Source organism: Accipiter gentilis, chromosome 19 (assembly GCF_929443795.1).
Source record: "Accipiter gentilis chromosome 19, bAccGen1.1, whole genome shotgun sequence".
NCBI classification, from domain to species: domain Eukaryota; kingdom Metazoa; phylum Chordata; class Aves; order Accipitriformes; family Accipitridae; genus Astur; species Astur gentilis.
This window is the reverse complement of record NC_064898.1, coordinates 24,288,319-24,312,253: the sequence shown is the minus strand read 5'-3', so window position 1 is coordinate 24,312,253 and position 23,935 is coordinate 24,288,319. Positions and strand designations below refer to the sequence as shown.

Sequence of the window (23,935 nt, the reverse complement as noted above, 5' to 3'; positions counted from 1 at the left end):
TCCAAGATGACATCTTGCAGCCACTGAGATTGGACTGGACCATGTCCTGCTAGATCTGCATGCTAATGTCCAAGTTGGTCCCTTTTACCCCCTATCAGCTTTGCACTCTAGCAGATGGAGTTTCCCCCCAAACACTTAAACAAATAAACAAAAAATCCCAAGGACCTAGTTAGACATCTAATGATGCCTTCCGAGAAGCACCTTCACAGATGGTACTTCTCAGCACCTTCAAAAGTGGGGGAGAGGATGAAAACAAAAAGAAAATCACACTACAAACCCAAATAATTAGTTTTCGAAAGACTTGACACCCTTGCCCGTGTATCCCTGAGCCTGGCAGACCAGTGCAGAGATCTACCACCTGGAGGGGATAAATCGGATACCCTTCATTGCAGGGACCACATTGGCACTTTACATGGGTGCGGAGTCTATCACAAGAAGGTCAGGGCACCCGACGGAGTCCTTTCACATGTCGATCCTGTACTGTTTTGTGGCTGCGTTCAGGATCCAGTGGAGTTTGGGATTAAAGATGATATGTCCTGTAGGCATCCTCTCCCATCCTGCAGCACTCAGATGGGAGGAGAAGCACATGCTGAAGCAAAATTATTCCCTAATGGACAAAAGCACAGGTCACCAACCCGAATGAGAAAGAGAAGGGGCTGGTAAGATGATCCTCTCTCCAGTGCCCCCGCTGCCTGCCTCCTGAATTCCTGTGGACCACAGATTCATGTAGGACCACCATCTTTTTATCCCAGGGTAACCCTACAACCTCAGGTCAATCCCACAGCAGGCACAATAGAAACTGTAAAGTCCCCAGGGCAACCAACTGGAGCAGCTAGAAACCAGCTCATGGGCTGTCCCATCCTGGGCATGGCTCATGCACGTAAAGGTCACAGCTCTCCTCACCCATGAGTGGGCATCACAGCAGTCTCATGTAGAGAGCCTCCCAGATGGTGATTTGACTTGCATGCCTGTAGCATGATCAAGATGAGTCAATTCACTATTAAATCCTCATTTAGTGTCCTTGTATCAGCTCCAGGCCAAAAAACCAAAATAATTATCTAGAGAAAGAGCCCAAGGAGAATTCAGCTGGCTACGGCAGGTGCTTGAAACTCAGTGGAATAAGCCAGGTTGCAAACCCTCGTCTCTGTTTTTATCTGGGTCATGGATTTTTTTGGCCAAGGCAGCACGGATGTCAAGGACTAGCAGATGCAGCAGTGGTTCTGCATCGCTACCTCTCTGCCTTCCGGAGCAATACCCTCAGGCTCACTTCACTCAGGTCCATCACACTGGCTGGAGACATGAGCTGGAGCCCACCAGACTCCTCGGGTCGTCCCTCCCTTAGGGAAAAGGAGAAAGCCAGAAGGCAACCACCTTCCACCCTGCTAACCCACTGCCCCGTGCCAGATGCACCCATAATATTCTGTTTTTCTCTCCAAAATTGCTAAAATCCTATGGTTCCTTCTTTTCCTAACACCCCTCCTTCCTAGCAGCTGTCTCAGCATGCTCAGGGTTTTCATCTATTTTTACAGCCCCCACCTTGCTACCAGCCCAGCTTCACAGCTCCTCCTTGGGATGCACCATCCCAGGGTAGACAAATCCATGTGCATCGCTCCTCGTTCACATCCCCGCAGGGTTAGAGGGGATTTATTTCTCACTCCCTTGCCACCGCACAAACCCAAGAAAGGGTTTAGCACGGAATCAATTCGGACATCAGCGCCTGCAACCGGCTTTACCAAACGGCACCACGCCATCGTTTTCCCTTCGAGAACAATTCTGCCAACCCCAGCTCATGGAGAAGGGTGGAAACCATCCGCCCAGAATTTTCAAGCCGTTCCCCAAAAAACCCCCTTTGGCCTGGCAAGGGCAGCTCGTGTCTGCGGGGCTGCATTTGCCGTGCTGACAGCCGGCGTACCAACCCTGCTCCCCGCAAAGGGCATGGGAAAAGCCAGCGGGGATGGCGCACAAAAATGTGCAGATGGGAACGTGGCGGGGGAAGGAGTGGGGAGACTTTGACCGGCGATTTGTTTGCTCAGCATCATGTCTCTGGATCAAGAAATCTTTCACTTGTGGAGGGCAGGAGAGAGGAGCTTGTGTGCAAGAATAAATTGGGGATGGAGGGAGGGGGGTAGCTATTTGCTCCCCGGTTTTGAAGTCCAGAAGCCAACTTTTCTTGCATCTTGTCCCTTTTCCCCCCACAGTGACTAGGTCACGAGGCAAGAAAAGAGGACTCGGTGCGACATTCCAGCCCGTTTCCTCATGCAGGGGTTTCTGGGGGCCATGGGAAGAGGATGGGTGGTCACCCTGGGGACAAGGGTAGCTTAAGGTAGGGGTTTATATGAGGCTTTTAAAGGCTTCCTTAGACTCTGCCATCTCCATAACTCACTCATCCAAAGAAACAGTGTGAAAAAGAGAAAAAACAGGCTGGGAGAACTTGCATCAGGCAGAAAAGATTTCCCTTACTTGTATTTACACAGCCCTGCATCCATCTGAAAGGCTTCACCCCCACCCTCCTCACATGATTCCCAAACTCTCAGATATGCTTAAAAAAAAGAAAGGGGAAAAAAAACAAAGAAAAAAAACCAAAGAAAAAAAAAATCCCCAAACCACCACTCAGCAAGCAATATACTACAAGGACACATGTTTTTGTGCTCACTTGGGCTAAACCTCCTCCACAATTTTTCCTTTAGCCAAATGTTTCTGAGTAGGAGCGCTGGAAAAATAAACTCCCCCGGCGCAGAGGGACGCGGCCGGCCGGCCGGGCTGAGCCGATCCCCGGCGGCTCACGGCTGCGGTCAAAACCCCGGGAGCCCCTTCCCAGTCCCCTCCGCAGCACAGGCTGTCGGCTGGGAGATGTTTACTGGGAACAAGTGCCTATTGTCCCCTGTCAAGACTGAGAGGCAGCTCAGGGAGGTAAAAATATAATAAAACGGGACTTCAGCCTTCCTTGTTGCCCTCTTGGCTTTACTTTTACCTTCCAAGTCAGCATAAAGCCCCAGCTTTGGTCCTTCTGCCTGCGTTGCTTTTAAACCTAGATAAGTGGCTCTGAAATGACACCTCGAGAAAATTATTCTTATTATCATCTCCTGAACAGGTCTCTTCTATTATTTTTTTATTATTATTTTTGCCTTTTTCGCCTTGCAGCACCGCCCCAGCCAGCTGCGGGATTTTGGGTGGCACAAGGGGGAGGGAGCAATGCACATTGCAGGGTTGAAGGTGGTGCGAAAGCCAGCAGGTTTGCTGGAATAAAGACCTGGGTAGCACCTGGTTTCCAGGGCACAGCTGAAGTATTTCAAAGCAAGCAGTGTGCCAACGATTGCAAGGTCCAAACTGCCTTTTAGGAAGAAATCACGGTCAGCTCTGTCGGGGCATGCCTGCAGCTGATGCCCATCTGGTTTCTTCGGTGCCTCTGATTCCCCATGTGGGATAAATACACTGATTTCTCCAAGGCAACGGCTTCTGTGATCCTTGCGTGACATTTGTTGCATGTATGCCAATTAATACTAATAAATATGCTAGCACTATTGCTGAAAGGATACACAGAGCGATAAAAAACAAACAGCACTTAGGAAGGACAAGGAGAATAAAGGATGGTAAAGGAAAGCAGTAGCGTTGAGTTAATGATCTGAGATCAAACTGGAGGAACTAATGGCCCCTTTTTCACAACGTAGTTAAGTCTATGAATATTGAAAGCCTTGTTTAGAAATCCTACCCACGGCATGTGTAACAAGTGAAGAAAAAAATTAGCAGCCACTTCCCCTGGGGAAACAGGGACACTGTTAGAGGCTGGTTCATAAAACGGCCGCAAGGATGAGAAAACCCTATTATTTTCAATATCCTGCTGCAGGATGAAAACCAGCCCTGAGCGGGCACGAAAAGCCGCCATCCCTGGGGCAAAAGCCCCCAAAGGCCAAATTCCACTCAGGCTCAGCAATGTCCGCCCCATCCTCATCCCCCCCGAGCTCCCTCCCCAAGCGCCCGCAGAGGGTGACGGTCAAGGGCTCCGCGACGCATATCCATCACGGAGCCATTTCAAGCCAGACGAGGACCTCGAGCACGTATCGATCAATTTTATTTCCAGTAGACGAGGCCTTCCCCAGTGTTAAAAATAAACCCATAAAGGCTAATTCAGTGCATCGCAACAAGTTGGTTGAATCCATCCGAGCGGTCTGGTACTGCCTGGTGTTTTATCCTCTGTATCCCTTGGTCGTGAATCCAGACAAGGCACGCAGTTAAGGACCGGCTGCTGGTCCCCCTGCTCCAAGGCATCTGCATTTGCAATCAGTCCTTTTACGTCTGGTTCCTTTTATTTCTACAGCATTTGCCATTAAACAAGACTAATTAATGCAACAGGAAGATGAGGTTCACCTTGATTTTGCTGGGTACCAACAAATCTTAATCTGCACTGGAGGAAGCGAGGTTTTTGGGAGCATCCTTGGGCAAATGCTGCCCCAAAGCATGTCCCAAGCCATCCCTGGGAGTGGGCACGGACTTCAGTTTATTTGGGGGAGCATGGTAAGAAGCTCATTTTGCCTGAGAGCAAGTATTACTCTGGCATTGATACTCATCTGTTGATGATATTCCTCCAGCGCTGGAGGGAAGCACGGTGATTTCTGTGCAAAATGGAAAGACAGAGGGAGGTAAGGGCTGGTCTCTGGGAAAGCTGATGCAGAAACCAGATTCACTGGACAGAAACGTGCCCCTGCTGCTTGGCTGGAAGCAATCAGAGTCGCGGGGTCTCCGGAGGGATCTCTGCTTTCCTGGGAAGGCCAACATTTAAAAAAATCAAAAAGCAGACATAGCAGTTCTGAGCTCGCTGGGACTTTCTGAGCTTTTTTTGGGTACTTTTGGCTATGTAAATGATTTTTGGTTGCAAACCTTTCCGGTTACAGACCCAAATTCTGATCCTGATGGCAAAGAACAAAGATTTCCCACATGTTGAGCAAATGACCACGACAGTGTATTGTGTTTGTACAGGACCACAGGTGTAGGAGAGGGCTTCAGCAGCACCTTCATTTGATCAAAGGACTCTTCACAGGTCACAGCAACCAAAGATTTGGTCCTGATGCTTTAGTGAAGTGTGGGCTGAACCGACCCTAAATGAATCAGCCTCATCTCCACTCCCAGTTTTTTGCAGCCACACGTCGCTTGCTGGATTTACCCTCCCGGCTCAGGAATGCAGTTGATATTCGGTTCAGTTTAATAAACATAAGCCTGATGGACATGCGCAATCTGGCCCCCACGTCTTCCTTGCCCCCCCCGGCCAAGAAGATGACATGGAACACCTGCTCCTCGTGGTCCATGAGAGCCCAGGCCACCACGAGCCCTCTCCTCCCACAGCTGGATGCTCACAGGACTCTCCTGACGATTTAAAAAATGCTTTTTGGATGCGACCCCCACCTAGAAAACACCACCGTTCTGTATTCAGATTGCAGTTTCTCACACCACTGCGCGCTTCGTGGGCTAGTACGGTACAGCTGAAAGTATTTTAGAAAAGCAGCTAAGCATCTTTGAAGTCTTATAGGGGGATTCAGGAACTGAATATAGGTCTCCAAAAGGTATCACTTGATTTATTTCTTTGAGGCAGGAGAACAAAGGAGGTTGTAGAGAGGGACATGGAGGTTAAGGAGAGCGGCACACTATGGGCAGAGCTCAACTGCAATCCCAATATTGCCCCGGCACTGATACTCATCTGTTGATGACATCTGTCCAGCACTGGAGGAAAGCGTGGTGCTTTCTGTGCAAAAATGGAAAGACCGAGCGATGTGAAGGCTGGTCCAGCCACCTTCAGCTTAGAAGGAAGCTCACACTTGCATGCAACAGGCGGTACGCTCAATCTGCTAAGAAAAGCAGACACAGGCTGGGTAAACTGAAAATGCCACCAGCAAACTCAAGCCCTGAGTCCCTTCTTGTTGGTTTTCCTTAAGTAAGCTAAAAAAAGACAACAGATTTTTAAAACCTCACTTGCTTCAGCACTCTAGGACCTGGGGTTTTTTTACAGAACAGTAGAAAAAGATAGGAAAAAATAATCAGCCTTCCTTTTATTTAATAAAAGCCCCCATAGCACTCAGAGGACTTGTAATTGCTGAGATAACTGTCCTGATTTCAGAGAGGACGGGTGTGGGTGGCACCTCCCCGCACAGAGGGGACGTTTGTATTGGCAGCCGAGGCAGAAAGCCTCCGCAGAACCTAGGGAAAAAGGAAAAAAAAAAAAAAAGAAAGAAAGAAAAAAACCCACCCAGCAAATAAACAAAAGCATTCCTAATAAACTGGAAATGTCATACTACATCAGGGATCACAAGATCGAGCCCAGAAAGGTCCAAGTGGCAAGAACACGCTTTTAAAAACAGATGGGAAAAACAAGCTGGGAAAGGTTGAGATTGTGTTTCTGAACTTCTGTTCCCGACACGGGTTTTAGAGCTGGTGCTGGTGTGGCTGGGGAGACAGCGGGGTGAAATACCAGCCGCCCGCATCATCCCAGTAATCCCTGTGGAAACCTTAAAGCGGGAGGATGGAGGAAAAAGAGTTTCACACTAAAATCCCTATTCAACCACTTTGGAAATGTAGATTTTTCCAGCTTCCCAAGCCCAGGCTCGCCACATGTCAAGTCAGGTTAATAATACTGCTTTTTTGTACCTTGGCCTTGGTTTTGTGGACTTCTGCTTGGAATGGGGGGTTGGTCCTCGTGGCATGGCTGTGTGTCGAGGCAGAGGTTCAGGCTGGGTCGCTGGGATGCTCTGCAGCATGGGGATGGCCACATAAGCCTTCCTCTGCTCAGTCCTACTCATCTTAAGATGGACTTGCAGAGGTGGCTCTACTCAGTGCCCTAAACCCAGGTCCTCAGCGAGCAAAATGCAACAAGTTACACTCTGGGAAAAGTGGGTTCCTGCTGACAACCTTCTAAGTGTTAAGAATTAGAAGAAAAGGAGGAAGGAAGACTAAAATAAAATGGAAAGATGAGGGTACGAAAACATGCAGCCCATAGAGCCGCGGAGAGGAAACCTCCAAGCCTGCTGCCTTCAGGCTCAGCCCATCATCCCGAAGGCGAGCGGAGAAATAAAGCTCCTGATGACAAACTCCTAAGATACACCAGATGGTATCAGCTATTCCTTGAGACTGTCAGAGACCTTCCAACATAACAAAATAACAGAAGTTTGTTGGTTTGGGTTTTTGGTTTTTTTTTCAATTCAATGCCTTCCCCCGCTTCTGAGCACATGAAGACAGGGTTGGAGCCAACACAGCTCTGGATGCAGGAAGCCCTGTTTGGGGTCCACACTTTCCAGGAGCTCATATGCATTCAAGCCAAGAGCTATTATTTATAGAAAGAGAGTCTAGCCTGGAAGATCTCAAAAACTTGTGAGCTCCAAAACCTGGAAGATCTCAAAAATATTTGTAAATATGAGGGTTTGGCCCAGGTGCCTTTCTACGTGGGAGGGGTTTGGGGAACACTTTCTGAAACTCAAACCAAATGCTCTTCTGAAATTTAACGAGTTCAACTGATTTCCTTTATTATTTTGCATTCCTTCATGGTTCCAGGAGATGCCTAAATATCCAAGCGCAAAGGCTGTCAGCACAGCTTTTCCAGCCCAGCAGGAAGTAGGAGATATCTCCAGGGAGAGCCTATTTTTGGAGACCTATCCAATTCCAAACTAAGCCTTCAAACTTTTTGTTGTTATTATTCGGATTTAGACGGCAGAGTAGGAGAGCTGAGGCATTCCCACAGCAGATCACATCGCTTCTCACACTGCCTGCTTCTCAGTGGTGGAAGGGAGGTCTTTGTGTGGATGCAGGACACGGCTGGAAATCCATAGCTAAGGTCCTGGGGGTTTTTGAGGTCCTGAGCTGCTATGGATGCAGTTGTGTTTAAATTTCAAAAATCGGTTCTTAATTCTGCACAACCTATCTTGCATGAGGCCAAGATGGATGGAGAAGACTGTTTTCCCTTTTACCCACAATATTTCAAGTGAAAAACAAGTATATGACAAAGAATTGCATTACAATAGCTTTGCGCATCATCCAACACACCTGTAGTATCAGCAGCCAAGAGCGGGATACCCCAGAGCCCCACTGCTGAACAACCGGATTACACTAAATTAATTGCATCATCCATTTTTGTTTTAGTTCTTTTACAACTCCTATTTTAAACATTAAAAAACATTTAATAGCCACTCCTCATCTTATTCCTTAAGATTAATAAGTCAAAACAGAAACACTGGGGAGTATGAAATAAAAAAAAAAAAAATACTAAAACCCCCTTGGCTGAATTTAATATCTATTAGAATCCTTAGTCACGATGGAAACGTATTTATAACCACAAACCACCAGTAAATTATCTTAACAGCCTCTAGCTGTTGCACTGATGGCCAAAACAGCACAGTAAATTACTGGCTCACCATACAAAATTATACGCATTACTATTATACCACGTTTTAGTCCCAGGCTCTCAAAAGTAGAGCAAGATTTACTCTCATTACCCAACTGAGTTCACCTACCAGCACACACGTGTGCACTGCCACGTGTTTACTCCCGAAACAGAGTAAATCCACTGATTTTACAAACCCACAACGAATGCAGCGCCGATGACAACCGCTCGCCTTTTCCCCCTCCTTTCCCACGTCTGATTGACTTTCCGCTCATCAGATTTTCCCGTCTAGCAGATGAACTGAGTTTTAAACAGGCTGAATTCACTCCTAACCTCATCCGATGGACTTCAAGGCAAGGCACACGCGAGGTGAACTTGACTTAGAAAACTTGGACTTTCTCAACATGAGACGGCCGGGACAGAGCACACCGACACCAAGATGCAGCTTAGAAATGGGTAAGATGAAGATAGGATTGAAGGATGTTGGTGTCCGGTTCCCAGCTCTGTAATGGACTTGTTGCACACCCCAAAAGATTAATTTAGTCCATGTACAGTTTCATTTCTTATTTATGAAGCAGGGACAGTGAAGACCCAAGAAAGAGTCCAGCAAGCAACATGGCAGCACAAGGGTGGAAAGGTTGGAAACCCACTGACTGTCCAACCCCTTGCACCAACTCTTTGCTCCGTTGGGATGCGCAAGGCTAAAATAATTTGTGTTTGCAACCCACCTCAGTGCTATAATGCCAAGACCCTGTAATATTCAGGGTTGGCAGATGAATAGTAGTGAGAGAGTTGAAAGCGGAAGGACCAGAGCTTGGGGGGGAAAAAATGAACCCAAGCCCAGCCCACACCACTCCACTTTGGGTACAAAAGGATAAACGTGGGGAAATGGGAGAAGCAGATATGATAATATCCAGGAACATACACCGACCAGGAATGGATGTCTGAGATACAACTTGGAGAGCACCGCAGCTGTGTTTCTGATCATGCTTTGGTGTCTGGTTTTCTAGCAAACTCACATTATTTTTTTTATTATTTTTTTTTTTTAAAATATATAATTAGTCAAAACTCTCACGTGCTTTAAAGGAAACAAATCCAAGGTTTTGACCAGGCCCTTCCACACTGAAAAAAGAAGTTTAAACCCTGCCTAAATTACAGCTGATTCAGCAGTAATGCACACAGCAGAGGGGAGCATATAAACCCCAAACACGTCGTTCTGGCTTCTCACCTTCCTCCACAACCCAAGCTACTGTTGGTTAGTGGGCGGCTTCAGGTACAAAGAAATGCAAAGAATAGGCTTTAAAAGCTCCTCTTCTTAATTACAAATGCAAATCTTGAAGCTTCTCATCCACAAGCGGTACTCAAGAACTCGATCCTATCTGAAATCACAAGCATGTCAGAGCAGCGGGTCCACGCTTCACCCCACCTAGCCTTAATGACAGCATTTAACAGCATTGAGTGGGTCACGGCAGACTCTTCCAAGAAGCAGGATGGACAGAGAAACATCACAAACAGAATATTTTCATCAAGCACCCTAGTTAACTAAAAACTCATACAAAAAAGCCTCATAAACATCTTACGTCTAGCACAGGACAGAATTTGCTTTACATCCCTTTTTCAGTTCCAACCCAGACCAAGGCCTGAGGTCCAGTTTGCGCCTGCCCCAAGACAAATACTCATTTTTAGCCCCATTGTCACCATCTAACACACACTACTGAGCATATAAACAAAAGTCCTGCAGACAACCTTCCTCTCTGCACATGACTCTGTCTTCAAATCTCGCTCCTCGGTACACCTCCCTGTGACAGCACATGATACATCAGCCCGTCTGCACGCCAGCTGGCTGTACTGATTTGATGCTAAAAAGAGCGTATTGATTGATTCCCAGTCGAAGCCTCAGCCAACATGTTTTGCAAGTGTTTGAGACAACAGCCTGATCTTTTCAGGCCCTCCCTCGGGTTGACTTTGAAGGGAGTGCAAGGCAGAAGCTCAAAAGGTGGCTCTGGGAGCAACTCCATGGGTATGGTGTTGGATCTAGCTAGTCCCGGACCAAAGCACACCCTGTTGCAGGTGGAAACTCTCCCAAAAGGCAGGTGGAGGCAGCCCCACCACTAGGAAAGACCTGTCCTCAATTGGTTGACTGGTTTAAACCTCAAAACACTGATTTGGTCCCTTCCAGCATTTTCTTCATGGTATCAACTTCTACTGTCGCAGATATTTGCGTTACTCATGTCTCATCTCCTTTAAAAGGTGCAAAATCAGACTTGGTAGGAGGAGGCATGTTTCTCCCGCATTGCGCATCTATAGCGGAGGCAGATCTTGCTGAAGGATGCAGAGACGAAAAGATCTTGCAAGCTTTAACATCTGTGACCAGCTCCCCTTCTATGTTTGATGCTGAGGGATCAGAAGTGTCTGATCACTTCTCCTGAGTGCAAACCTTACCTCTCCATGAGTGGGTTCAGGGAACGGGTTGGGACACCCACCACCTGCAATCAGAGCCCACTGTGCTTTGGTGATGTGCCAAACACTTTGGGCTACCCCCCGGGAGAAGGACCTTGGGGTGCTCCTGTAAGAAGTCCCACAAGCCAAGCTAAAATGCTGGGCCCCCCCTCTGCACCGACGGCAGCCCTGCAGGCTTTTCTCAGGGCACTTTCTCATTCCCTTTCTTTGGAAGGTGGCTGTCCTTCGCTGTTTCGGAGGCCTGCCGTGTAAAGCTTTCCCAGGCTCCTAATCACTCTCATCACCCTTCTCCAAAGACTCTGGTGTCAGGGGTCCACCCACACACACATTGCTGCAGGATAAAGTCCTGGTCGCTGGCAGGAAAACTCCCCGCTCCCTGTCCTGCCTCACTCCACACACACAGAAGGCTCAGAGAGGGACCCTCACAGTCAGGACTGGGTTCAAACCTCAATCCCCAATTTCGAGCCTCAAGCGGGGACCAGCCCGCATCATTTCTCAGCACCTCCTCCCGCTCAGCACAGCCAGAACCCCATACACTCCCTGTCATTCCCTACATCCCACCTCTTCTGCCTTTCTTCTTTTTTTTTTTTTTTAATTTTCATTAATTTTATTTATTCCCCTCCCTCAAAGGCTTAAAGCCTGCCACAATCACAGACCGCTCACCGTCTGCACGACTGCCACTATGGATGATATAGGGCCAGGTTGGAGGTAGCAGCGGGGCTCAGCCGCCAGCTCCGCTCCCCTCTCTCCTGCCACCCCGGCCCCGTGCCCTGACCCCCGAAACAATGAGCCCTTCTATTCCCCACCGCCCCACTGGAAACTCCGGTCTGACGTTACGTGCGGTGGACAGTGGGCGAGGGAGGCAGGGGAGGCGAGAGGGGGGAGAACACAAGCCTCAAGTCATTGATTCTTCTTGGGTCAAAGCAAATGAGGTTTTCCTGGGAGCTTCCTATCTGGAGGGAGCTATTTAGGACACAGAGACCCAGAATCAAAGGAGCTGTGTGCGGCGCCCATGGTGTGGAAGCAGAGTGGCTATTTTCTGCTGTCAATAAGGCAAAAGGGGCATTTATTGTGTTTGCCCCTTCCTGTGCTGGATGGCTTTCAAGCAAAGCACCCGCGTGAAAGCAGCATGAGAAGGAAGGAGATCCGGAGGTGAGTAGGACTTTGCAAGGGAGAGGCAACTAAGGAGTACCAAAACCCTGAGCTAATTACATAGCCAATCTTCGCTTTGTCACGGGGCACTGTTTCAAGCCAAGAGCATCCAGGGAGCAGTCAAAACCCACATGTCTACGCTACAGATAAACAACAAGAAACCCGACAGATGATTAAATAAGTATGTGGATGAAGATCTGCAGAACGGATCAGTAGCAATGACTAATAACCCCATTCAGCATGATTACTGACATTATTATGAGATAAAAAAATGCAGACAAACGTAAGTATTGCCCAGTTCAACAGGAGCACACAGTGCCAGACCTAACCACGTACGCATGACACAGCTCTTTGAAGCTGAAAATTTAGACGACACCTCAGTGTCACCAGAAAAGAGGAGGGAAAGGAAGGTTTACTAATCAATTTTGGAAACAAGACATAATCCCCGTTCAGGTATTACGTTAAGTGGCCAAGGAGTTTGTTTAGCAAGTCAACTTGCATCCTTTGGCAGCCATATGGAAGTCCACAGGGATGTTCAGAAGGTCAGCGAGGAACCTGAACGGGTGAGGCAGCAGCTGTGATCATCAGCAAAACTTAATCACTGAAAATCTACAAAATTCAGAAGACCACAAATCTTTGACTCAAATGTTATTTCCATCTTACCATATGGATGCGGGAGCTGGAACTCCACCAAAGAGATGTCTAAATGCCTTCCAAAGCAAACGCCTTTGGAAAATACCAGGTTTGAGTGGAATAAGATGCATAACAAGTACTGAGATGCTATTAGGAGAGCATCTTAGATCCAGGAGACACAACGGAGATATTTTGGACATGTCCAAAGCAAAAGAAATAATAAATAATAATAATAAAAAAAAAACAACCAGAAGATATTTCTGTCAATAGATTACAGGAAAAAGAGAGACCAAACATACAGGATTTAAAAATTCAGAGGCCATGTGAAGAAGAGTGCAGAGTAAGCAGAGATGGAAAGGCTTTCCAAGCAACGGGAAGGAAGAAGCAATCTGAACGCTTAATACAGAAATGTCTAAGAGCTGTTTTCAACTGGTCCTGCCTCAAAGCCAGATTGAAACTATAAATAAAAATGTCCCATTCCTGGCCCAAGAGTGAACCTCCTATCCTGAACAGGCATCATTTTGGTGTGAGAATATTCACGTTTGGATGGAGAAGTCCATTTCTAGGTATTAGTGTAATGCAGACAACCAGACTGATGCAAGATTTCCCAGATCCTAACCTTCTCCAGGAAAACTGCGCAAGAGCTCAGAAAAAAAAAGGAACCAAATACGAAAAGAGAAATCCAGAGATGAAATCCTCCCCCCGCAGGTTGCTGGCATCAAATTATTCCAGATTCATTGCAGAAACAGGCACCACTGGCTATCTTACACAGCAAGAAACATATGCTTCCAGCACTCATATTTTCCTCCTGTTCTTTAAAGGCACAGCTTGCAAGCTAAAGATGACTATGATTTGGGGTTTTTTTTTGACTGAAGCTGATTTATTTATAATTTTTCTTTCTTTTTTTTTTAAATGTAAACACAACACATATTTAAATTGCTGTATGGCTAGATGTGATTGATGAGATACGTACGACTGCACTGTGCAGGTTTGCATGCTGACCTTGAGGAATTCCTCTCTGTACATTTTAAATCCAGGTTGTTGCAGGCATATCTTAGGTGCAAGTGTGTTTGCCTGGAAGCGTGCACATGGCCGGGATCGCTTCTTGAGGTCTCAGGTCTGTTCTTTGCAATTTCACATGCTGAATAGTTGCCTTTTTTGTTGCTAATCGTGAATAAGAAAGAGAAGGGATGCTCTGTACCGACTGCATCTATACAGCCTCCCACGTTCACTGCCAATTTGCTGCTGGTTTAACCTGTGATAACCACAAAGCTGGTTTCACTTGGCAGCAAGGTGCTCAGGTTCTGATCCAATTTCTCCAGATTCAGACTGAAAAAGCCTAAGAAGGAGCAAACCCACCCATCCTTCCGCAGGAGCGAGACCTGGACCGCTTTGCACCAGCGTTTCCAGGCCAGCAACTCTGAAAGCTTTTGCCTGAAAGTATCCAGCCATGCTGGGATATTAACATAGCGGTCTGCAAGAGTGTAAACAAGTGATTTCTAACGCCGATGACTTCTGAAGCTGGGATAAGAGACTGGAAAAGGCAAACAAAAACCCAACTCAGCCTTTCCCTGCTCTGCTCCTTTCGAGCCTGCAGTGCTGCGTGCTGGGGAAGGACCGGAGATAAGGCACAGAGATCATCTGGTGTGCAAACAAGAATGAGGATTTTTCTTTCCCAAGTTATTTTTATTATTTGAACAGAATTACAGGAGCCATCGCTAGACTGCGGAGGCACCAAATGAAGCTTTGGAGGGCAGGTCTGCCCCTAGCTTATTCATCCGCAGGAGGAATGCTACAGTAGGTGCTGTTCAGTGACCCACAGCAGAGATCCAGGATGTGCCAGGAGACTTTCTGGATGCTCAGCAGTTTTGGGAACCTCTCCAGAGCCAGGTGCCCCAGCTGGTGGCATGGGCCAGGCTCTCAACAGCCCCGCTCGCAGCTCTGGCTGAGGAAATCACAACAGCCTGTGTTTACATGACGCCTGTCGACCAAACGATATGCCTAGGTGTGCCGCAATTAAAATTCCATAAAATTACCCAGCCAAAGGACGGTGTGGGATAATAAGCATTTGCATATTGTTGAACCTGGGCTTAACCTCTTTTTGCCCAAATCCTTGGCAGGATGGGTCTATCCTGCGGAGAAGGGCTGAGAGGTGAAGGAGAGGTCACACAGAACGGCAGCGACAGCAGTTCAGAAACCTGTTTCAGCTCTATTGCTGCTCTCTGCGCACCCCGAAATAAATCAAGGTCTCTCTTCCTCATTTCTCCCATCTCCTGAGATAAGGATTAATATGCTTCGTCACCACTGTTAGGTGCTGTAAGATCCACCTAAGCATTATGAAAGGGCAGTGAGACTTTAAAGACTTGAAAGGAGTACTGAAAGGAAGGGGAGTTTATATTAAAAGCAGTAATTTCCAAATCTTTTGGATCAACTCATCTCAGACAGCCCCCAGATGACCTTGGCACTCTCGCTGTCTAAATCCCTGCTAGAAGTACTATGCACTTCTGTGGATCAGTTGCAATCCCTTTCCGTAGCTTCACACATCCCCAGCAGCCTGCGAGCAGCTTGGAAACCCCTGGCTCAGGTAGAAGAGATAAAGCCGAGTTGAGTTCCCAGCTGTAGGAATGACCCTGGACACAAATGCAGCCAAACCACTGACTTGCTCCGTGCCTCGGTTTCCCCATCTGACCAGACCCTTCAGGGCAGATGTGGTCTCACCAAACACCCAGAGCATCAAGCCCCAATCCCAGTCACCTCAGCTGCTACTGTAATCCAAATAAATAATATTTGCTCTGCCTTTGAGTCACTACTATAAATTATGTGCTTCAGTCTGGTAAACACTATTACATCACCTCTTGCATCTGACACTCGCTAAAAGAAAAAGAGAAAAAAAGAAAAAAGGGTTTCAACATCACTTCTGCTCTCTTCCAAAGAGAAACAAAGCCATCTTCCTGTTACACTTCCCTTAAGTATTGTTTGTATTTCTTAAGTTCAACCTGTGCTTTGCCACCATCAATCTGTCACATCTACTGTGGACTTTGCCAGGACCACTGGCAGCTCCGAAGTCATGACAGACAGCTGAAGATCCACTCAAGCTGTCTTAGCAAAGCCAAAACACCAGGAAAATACACCGGTTTCACTCCCCACACTCCACACGGGCTCCTTACCTCTATGGGCACGTCCACCTCGATCGATGCAATGCCTCGGGAAGAAATGCGGGCTAGCCCTGACCAAACCAGTTTGAGTTTCGGCAGCTGAAGAACTGCCCTAGCATAGCACTTCCCCCAGGTTACTCGTGTTGGTAGAAAACAAAACAAGGACTATCCACCTGCACGAGGAGCTGGGCTAAAGCAGCTACATTGCTTCTTAAATTGGTGGCTCCGGGCTGCGCTATGCCACAGAGGTATCAGAAATGTTGGGCTGGAGGCCCAACCTTGGGAAGTCTCTAGTCCAACCTTGCATTTGAGGGGTGACTAGATCAGGTCAGCTGGGATTTTCTTTAGGCAAATCTTGAAAACCTCCAAAGACTGAGACCCTGCAGCCTCTGTGGGAACCTGTTCCTTTACACCATGATTCTCTTAGTGGAGGAGCTTCCCTAAGACCCAACCTGAACCTCCAAAGCTGGTTTGTGGTTGGTGCCCCTTATTTTGTCACCTGCTACAGCCAAGAAGAGTTTGACTCCATCATCCCCATAACCACTCTGCAAGTAGCTGCAAGTTATTAGATCAAGAGTATCACGATGACAATACACCACCATCGGACTGTTGCCAGAAAACGCTACAGTGGGCAAAGGAACGCAGCCCCACGCTCAAACAAAATGACCCCGAGAGGACGTTGCAGGGAAGAGGTTGTTTTGACTCATCAGCAATGATGCAGCAGAGAAACATGTTACGGAGCGTGACCTTTGTGCAGCATTGCACAAGAGAGGTGGTGCGGCAGGAGCGCTGGCGGGCACTGCCCTTGCAAGCAAAATGCACCCCCTGACCTGCAAAACCTTCTCCGGTGGAGCAAGTGTTCATCCCTCCTCTGAATCACGGGGCAGATGACAACAGCTAAAATGCCTGATCGCTTTTTTGCATCAAGGCTGGAGATTACATGGGAGGAGCGGGGCGCAGCAAGGCACCTTGACAGCTGGAATAAGAGGAAAAGTCACGGAGTTCAGCGCTGTCAAAACTTTCTACAAAGAACTTGTTTGCACTGGGTCAGAGGACTTCCCTGAGTCCCATCAGCAGATCCAGGTGCCATGATCTGTGCCCTAAAGCCTCTTTGCTATCCCTCCCTAAGTTCAGGCTCAAAATCCATCAACCCACCTAAACCAGCACTGGAAGGGACTTTTGGAGAATTTGTCAAATTTATTCCACTGCCTCAAAACAGGATCAGCTCTCCCGAAAGCGCTGTTTGGCCAACCTGCTCTTCGAAACTTCCACCGATGGAGACTCCGAGCCCATCCCAAACCATCTGTTCCACTGCTCCACTCCTCTGGCAAACAGGGGTTAGGAAGTTTTTTTCCTAACACTTGTTTCCCTTGCTGCAGTTTGAGCTCAGCACTTCTTGGCATCCCACCACTGGCCACAGAGAACGGTTTACTGCCTTCCCCTTCGCAGCTACCTTTGACGTACTCAAGGACTGTTATTTCTCCTCTCAGCCCTCTCAGCCCTAGACTAAACAACCTCATTGCCTTCAGTCTTTCCATGTTTTCTAGGCTTCTTCTCATTTTTTGGTGCTTTTCTCTAGAGTCTCTGCAACCGTTTCCTATTTTCGGCAGAGAGGAGCATCCCGAATCAGGCATGGCACAGCTGAGCATGAGAGCGAGCCATTAAAACTCCTCGGAGAGAAGAGGGGAAAAAAAGGAGATCGCTGTGCTTAATACCCTTTTTTTAAATTTTGCTGCAGAATTAAAGGGATGTCCTTTCTTCTCCCTGCTTTAAAATTTCATCCCAATTAGCACCTGGTACCTCCACCAATTGAGCAGCCTAAGACTTCTCTGCTCCGGTGGTCCTACTTCAGTCCACAACCTACATCCATTTAACGAGGACATCCTCGCTATGCAACTTCAAGTGGGATATGAAGGATCTGCTTCGGTGGCCAAAAGAAGCCCTTCATCAGGGAGTTTCCCCTAGGAATAGGGCTGCGATCAGTAAATCAGCCTGTTACACCCTCCCTTCGCCTCTTCTGCTCACCCCATCGGAGAGGAGCAGGTCTTCTGATGATCTGGATTAAACTGCTTCCTCTTGATGTAAAAAAGACCACTGATGCACAAAGCCAAACTCTCCCCCAGTTAAACCAGTGTGTGTGTGGGAAGCACTAAAGGGCTGTAAAACCAGTACAAGATGAGAAGCTTTTGTTTCAGTCAAAATTGTAAATACACATCTCAGCCAGACAGAAAATACTCTGGCTTCACGGTACATAAATGAATAGGCAATGCTCATTGATTTAATGATAGGAAGCTAAGAGCTGCTCTACAACGACAGCAGTTATTTTTTACATTATTTTTCTGCCAGAAAGCCCACCCCCGAACCCCATCGTGCCGGGCAGCAGATAGACACAAAACACCATGCTAAACCCACATCTAACTCAGGAGACAACAGACAGGCACGTCCAGCGAGAGAGAACCAGGAGACAGTGAGTCAGTACAGACCGGCACAACACACGCTGGTCTCGGCTCATCGGTCACACAACTAAAGCCAAGGGGTTTGTTTAGGAATAGGTTTTTGGTTTGGGTTTTTTTTTGGTTTTGTTTTTTTTTTCCATGGGTATTGTAAGGAGGAGCCAGGAGGAGAATTAAAGGACAGCTCTGTGCTTTGTGGCAGTGTACAAGGAGACCTTCCATGCATGAAGGTCAGAAGGGGAGAAGGTGGGGACAGACTTCTTAATAGGGCCTGTAGTTATAGGACAAAGGGTAATGGTTTTAAACTAAAAGAGGGTAGATTTAGCTAGATATAAGGAAAAATTTTTTACGATGAATGTGGTGAAACAGTGGCCCAGGTTGCCCAGAGAGGTGGTCGATGCCCCATCCCTGGAAACATTCAAGGTCAGGTTGGACGGGGCTCTGAGCAACCTGATCTGGTTGAAGATGTCCCTGCCCATGGCAGGGGGGTTGGACTAGATGACCTTGAAAGGTCCCTTCCAACCCAAACCGTTCTGTGATTCTATGAAGGTACAAAAGTGTTTGTCTGAAAAAAAAAATAATCAAGCAAGTGGATGATGGAGCTTGGTGTCCCAAGCAGAACAGAGGCAGAAGGTGGTGTTTTGGTTTCTCTGTTACTTTGGACCTTCAATTGTTTGGTTACCTTTTATTATCAACACTACAGTAGCATCTATAGGGCTCATTCGAGATCATGGCCAAACTGCCTAGGGTCCACAAAAACCCCTGTCCCCAGTTACGAGGCAGAAAAGAGGCGCAATTTGTCTCAATCTTGAAGCAGTCGTCGTTTGATCATTTGAATGTCTCCCAATGGAAGAGAAACTCCTGACTCTGAAATGTCCCAGAGCATTGTACAAAGAGGTCCTACATAAAATATCCCACAGTCTCAGATAAATGCAATCCCTGGAAGTGAAACCGAGCAGGTACTGCTGTAAATGCAGATTAACGCTGCGTGGATCAGGTGTGGAGAAGAGTCCCCTTCCCCAACCTCTCCGGCTGGAATTTAGAGTGAAAACTTAGCACCTTCCCCTCTTGCCAAGGATCTCCTTGAAAAGTAAAACCAAAACAAAACCAGGCTTATAAAAGCACAACATTTCAAGGACAGCGTCAGCAACACACCCATGTACAGACACGTACATTTGAAATGCGCTTGTCAAAGAAAAAATAAACCTATCGTCTTCTCTGTGTCAATACAGCCAGAGCAGGAACTTCAAACCCGATTAGAAGCATCCTGCAGCCTGAGATTCCTCCTTTGAGGTCTCAAAGCAGAAAACAAACCGAAGGCATAAGGAAAGCAGCAAAGCCAGCGATTCAGCACCTTCTCTTTGAGTCTGTACAAAAGCTGGCATAACACCGCGGTGGTGGAAAACTCGCCTTTTGTGCATGAAAACCAAAGTCCAGCCGTGTGGGTTTGTTGCAGATGAAGGCAGGTTTTAGGGGAGCAAAGCCATCAGCCTCAGGCTGTACCACATCTACCTGCTCCGAACCACTATCGCCGAGAACAACCTCACCAACGCATCGCCGCCCCGAATGCCCAACGCAGTTATCTCAGTATTATTATATTAATAATAATGCACGAAAACGCAAGGGGATGGGGCACCACCCAGCGAAACACAGTCCAAACTAAGGCCAACGTTTTCAAATCCAGCCACCGACGCAGGAAGCCGGCGCAACTGGTGTGACTGGAAGGGAAGTCCCGCTGACCACAGCGCCGGCACCGCTCCGGCACAGAGATCCCCTCGAGTGACATCTGCCGAGCATCGCTTCCTGCCCCGCGGAGGCTGCGTGGGACGGCCGGGCACATCTCAACGCGGCCGGGTTTCCTCTTGGGGAAACGAGGATGTTTTGAAAAACATAGGTGGCTTGCAAAGCAGTTTGGGATGTATCTGGATGAAAAGCACTCTTATGCACATCGATAATTAGCGCTAACCGCCGGCGTGTCACACCCTCGTGTAGAGCATTTAGCAGATTTATTCAGCTCTTGCTGGAATGCCAGAGCACAAGCTGGATATTCAGAAGGCGATGTGAGCGCCCTTTCATGGGGCAGATGCTGGGGAGCTAATGATGTTTGATGAGTTAAGGCCACTGGTGACTCAGGATCAGCAATTAGTTGATTTCTGCGGGAGGAAGGTGCTTTGCTCCATTAAGCTAAAAGCATCCTCCACAGTTCAGCATGCACAAAGTCATTCTGTCCATCCCCCACAAAGCCTGCCTACATACACTCGGGGGCTTGATATTTGCCACGTAAACACCCGGTTTTACCTTTGTCTCAGTACATTCGGGGGGACAGGGAGCAAGAAAACCGGATTCCCTCGCAACTCCATCCCGCAGCCAACCTGATCCTCCCTCGAAGGGGATCAGGCACACGAGGGAAGGATTGCCAAGAGTGACCGGGCACGCAGTCTAACGCAAATGGCTGTGGCACCACTGATGTCGACAGGGCTGCGCCCGTTTTGGACGAGGCTAATAACACCAGATCACAAATCGGACACACCTCCGGCCCTGCCCTGGCCTGTGATACGGGACTACAGACATCCCCCTCCCTCTCAAGGGTAGGCAGCGATGCTTCCATCAGTCAATAACAGGCACTGGGGAGATACCAGCTGCACATGTTCTGCCTGCCGTTCCCAAAATCCACGCAGGCAAAAGCAACGGGACCAAAGGACGATCTGGCCGGTGTGTCCCCCCCACCCCAGGAAGGGAGAGCATCCAGATCTCTCCCGGCGGCCGCATCCCAGCCGACCAAAGCCTGGCAGAGGTTGGTCGCTGGAGTCAGGGAGTGGGACCCCGGCTTCATCCCGGGGAGCGATGTGCCGAGTCATAGGATGGCAGCTCGACGTAGCCGCGTTTTTGAGCTGTAACACTCGTGGCGCGCAGCGAGACCGTCAGGCGGAGGGTGCAAAGAACAGTTATTTCTTTCAATGAGTGGGGAAATGTGACAGAGCTGGCATTTGGACCCTCTTTTTACAACTTCTTTGAAGTGTTTGATCTCGGCCGCTAATGACACAAAAGGCTATCGAAGCGCTACTGGTGCTATCTTCAAAGGGTTTGGACGTTAAATGATTAATAGGAACCGGGGAGGGGGAAAGCGGCCGTTATGGGGGTGTTGGGGGGGGGGGGTGCACTACCAACGTGTATTATTACCTTTACTTTTTAGGCCAAAGGTATTCCCAACCTTTCCTAAACCCCACGACTTCAAAGGGGGGAGGGGGGGGGGCGACAGCCGCCGGTCCCGGCTCAGCCCGGCCACCGCGGGGCGCAGCAAGAACTGCCCCAAAACTGCCCATCACCCGGGGGCAAGGGGATGAGCCGGGGGGGGGGAATCGGAGATCCTCCTACCCCTTCCCCAACCAGCGGGGAGCCCACACCAACCCTTTCCCTTGCCCGAAAAAGGGGGCACCCCCCCCCCCCCCGACCCAACCGAGGCAGCGGCAGGTGCACCCAAGGTTACCGAAATAGGGACACCCCCCCCCCCCCCCCCCCAAAAAAAAAAAAAAAGCACCCCGGAGCCGGGATAGAGCTGAGATAGGGTGGGTTCCGACTTACATATCTCCGTAACTTCTTCTCCGGCGGTGACTTTCGGAGCCAACCCGAACACACGACCTCCCCGCCGCTCATCGCGGCAGCCGGGCGCTGCCTTCCCGGCGCTCAGCGCCGGCCCCGCCGGCCCATGGAGGGCGGTGGGTGGAAGGATGGAGGGGTGGGTGGGTGGATGGTTGGGTGGATAGATGGATGGATGGATGGATGGGATGGGAGGGGGGGGGGGGGGGCGACGGGCGCCTCCCCCCGCCGCCGCCGCTCGGCTGCGAGCGGGGAAGCAGGAAACCGGCTCCTTCCCCGGCTCACCACGCCTCCCGGTCCGCCTGCTTTAAAGATACAAACCCCGCGGGAAAAAGGGGCTGCCCGACCCCCCCCCCCGCCACCCAGGAGGGCTTGCCTTTCGATTCCAGCTCCCTACGCTTTCCTACAGCACCTCTAGAGAAAGTTGAGGCAGGGGAGCTCCTTGGCGCTGCTTTAATTAAAAAAGAATTGATACCCCCCAAGACGAGCCTTCCGCTGTATGGTTTAATCAACCCACCCCCCCCAGCCCCTCAGGACCCTTCCTCTCTCTCGGTGGAAAAGGTCCTTCTCACCCCAGAAAGGAGAGGGTGGCTTTCGCCCCGCTGGGGCTTGTGCGCCAGGCGAAGGTGCCATAGGAAAACAAAGAGGTCGAGCGAGAAACGGCCAAACACCAGCGATGGCAAAAACCCTCCTGGAGGAGGAAAAAAAAAAATAATTTTTTTTTTTTTTTTAAAAAGAGGGGAATCGATAAAAGCTTCATATTTTATTATTGATTTTTAAATAATGGAGCAGTGCCCACTGAAAGGGGATTTGACTGCCACTGGAGTCTCAGGCAGACAAGCCCGGTTTCGTATTACAGCGTTATTATACCCTGGCTGAGATTAACTATCACCTTCCAGATCTAGAAACATTGTACATTTAAAAGTCTGATCCTCTCCCCAGCTCAGGCAGCAATAAAACTTCCCTCCACAGCCCTGCGAGTAGGCTCACGCTCTAACCCTCCTTTCGCTGCACCCTTAAAAGCAAAAACCTGGGCACGGCACCCATAAAACCCGAGTCCTCCTAGCCCACGACACTCTCACGCTGCCCACTTAATAGGAAAATACAACTCGGGGTTGTTTGCTGGGGATGGATTTCCAAGACCGGTCTCTATACGGCAGCTCTGCCCCAAACCTGCTCGGGCACATTCAGTCATTCCTGCCTCAACTTCCCTGCCCGTCCAACCTCCGTGGGCAGGGACGGTCCCTCCTTAGGTGTTTGTGCCGTAGCTGGTGCAATAACAACTCCACGCTGGCTGGATGCTCTCGTGTATGTCAAACAACAACAATCTTTATATAACGCCGCTCACGTGGGGATCTTGCATTACCGTAGAGCAGTAATTACGACTCACAGTGCCTCTGCGAGGTAGGCACGACACCTCTTTTCAAGATGGGGACAGCACAGTTAAGCCATATGTTGTTTATCGTCTTTGTGAATACATAAAGGAGGGGAATAACCCCTTAAAGAACAAGTATGTCATTTGTTAGGAATGTATTTTTTCCACAGCTTTGTTTTTCTTTTTCTGCCAGTGAAAAGCAAAGGCTGAAGGAGAAGATTTTTCTACCTTTTCACCGCCCAAAGGAAGGGCTTGATCCTATCCAAGCGCTCGGCAACGTCCGCACGGACGCTGGCTACGGTCAGATCAGCTCGCCCGTCTCTGCCAACGCGGCATGCGTGACGGAGCCGAGAGCAGGGGAGGATGGAGAGGCCAGTTCTGCGCTGGCACAAGCCAGCATTGCCTTATTCAGTGCACTGGAGCTGTATCAATTTACACTGCATGAGAGCGAGAGTCTCGCCCGCAAACTCTCCTGGGTTAGAGGCACTTTGCGCATTCGCAGGGAAAACAGCGTCCTGGTGACCTGCGCTTGAGAGATCTTCCCAAAACCCAGAGCAATTTCAGGGAGGCCGGCGACCTACTGAGAGCCGACGATCATGATTAATACGCAGGTATCATGCGAAGCCATACCATGGTGGATGTTAATGATTCACAGGTTAGGAATTTGCTCATACTGACACCAATGCAAAGTGGTATCAGTTTGAAAACCAGTTGGAGAGAACCCTGTCCGCATTTTTATGTTAACAACCTC

General features: G+C 48.8%; 1 protein-coding gene across 2 annotated transcripts in view; it reads right to left on the bottom strand.

Moving 5' to 3' along the window:
- The window catches only part of GAB2 (GRB2 associated binding protein 2), a 98,102-nt gene extending 76,012 nt beyond the window's left edge, over positions 1-22,090 (bottom strand). For both annotated transcript variants that reach the window (XR_007508848.1, XM_049823236.1), the window contains exon 1: positions 21,795-22,090. Coding sequence is in view for 1 of the 2 variants with exons in the window: in XM_049823236.1 (XP_049679193.1) it covers positions 21,795-21,866 (72 nt within the window). In the remaining variant the exon portion in view is untranslated. The remainder of the gene's footprint in view (positions 1-21,794) is intronic.
- Between the last annotated feature and the right edge of the window lie 1,845 nt (positions 22,091-23,935).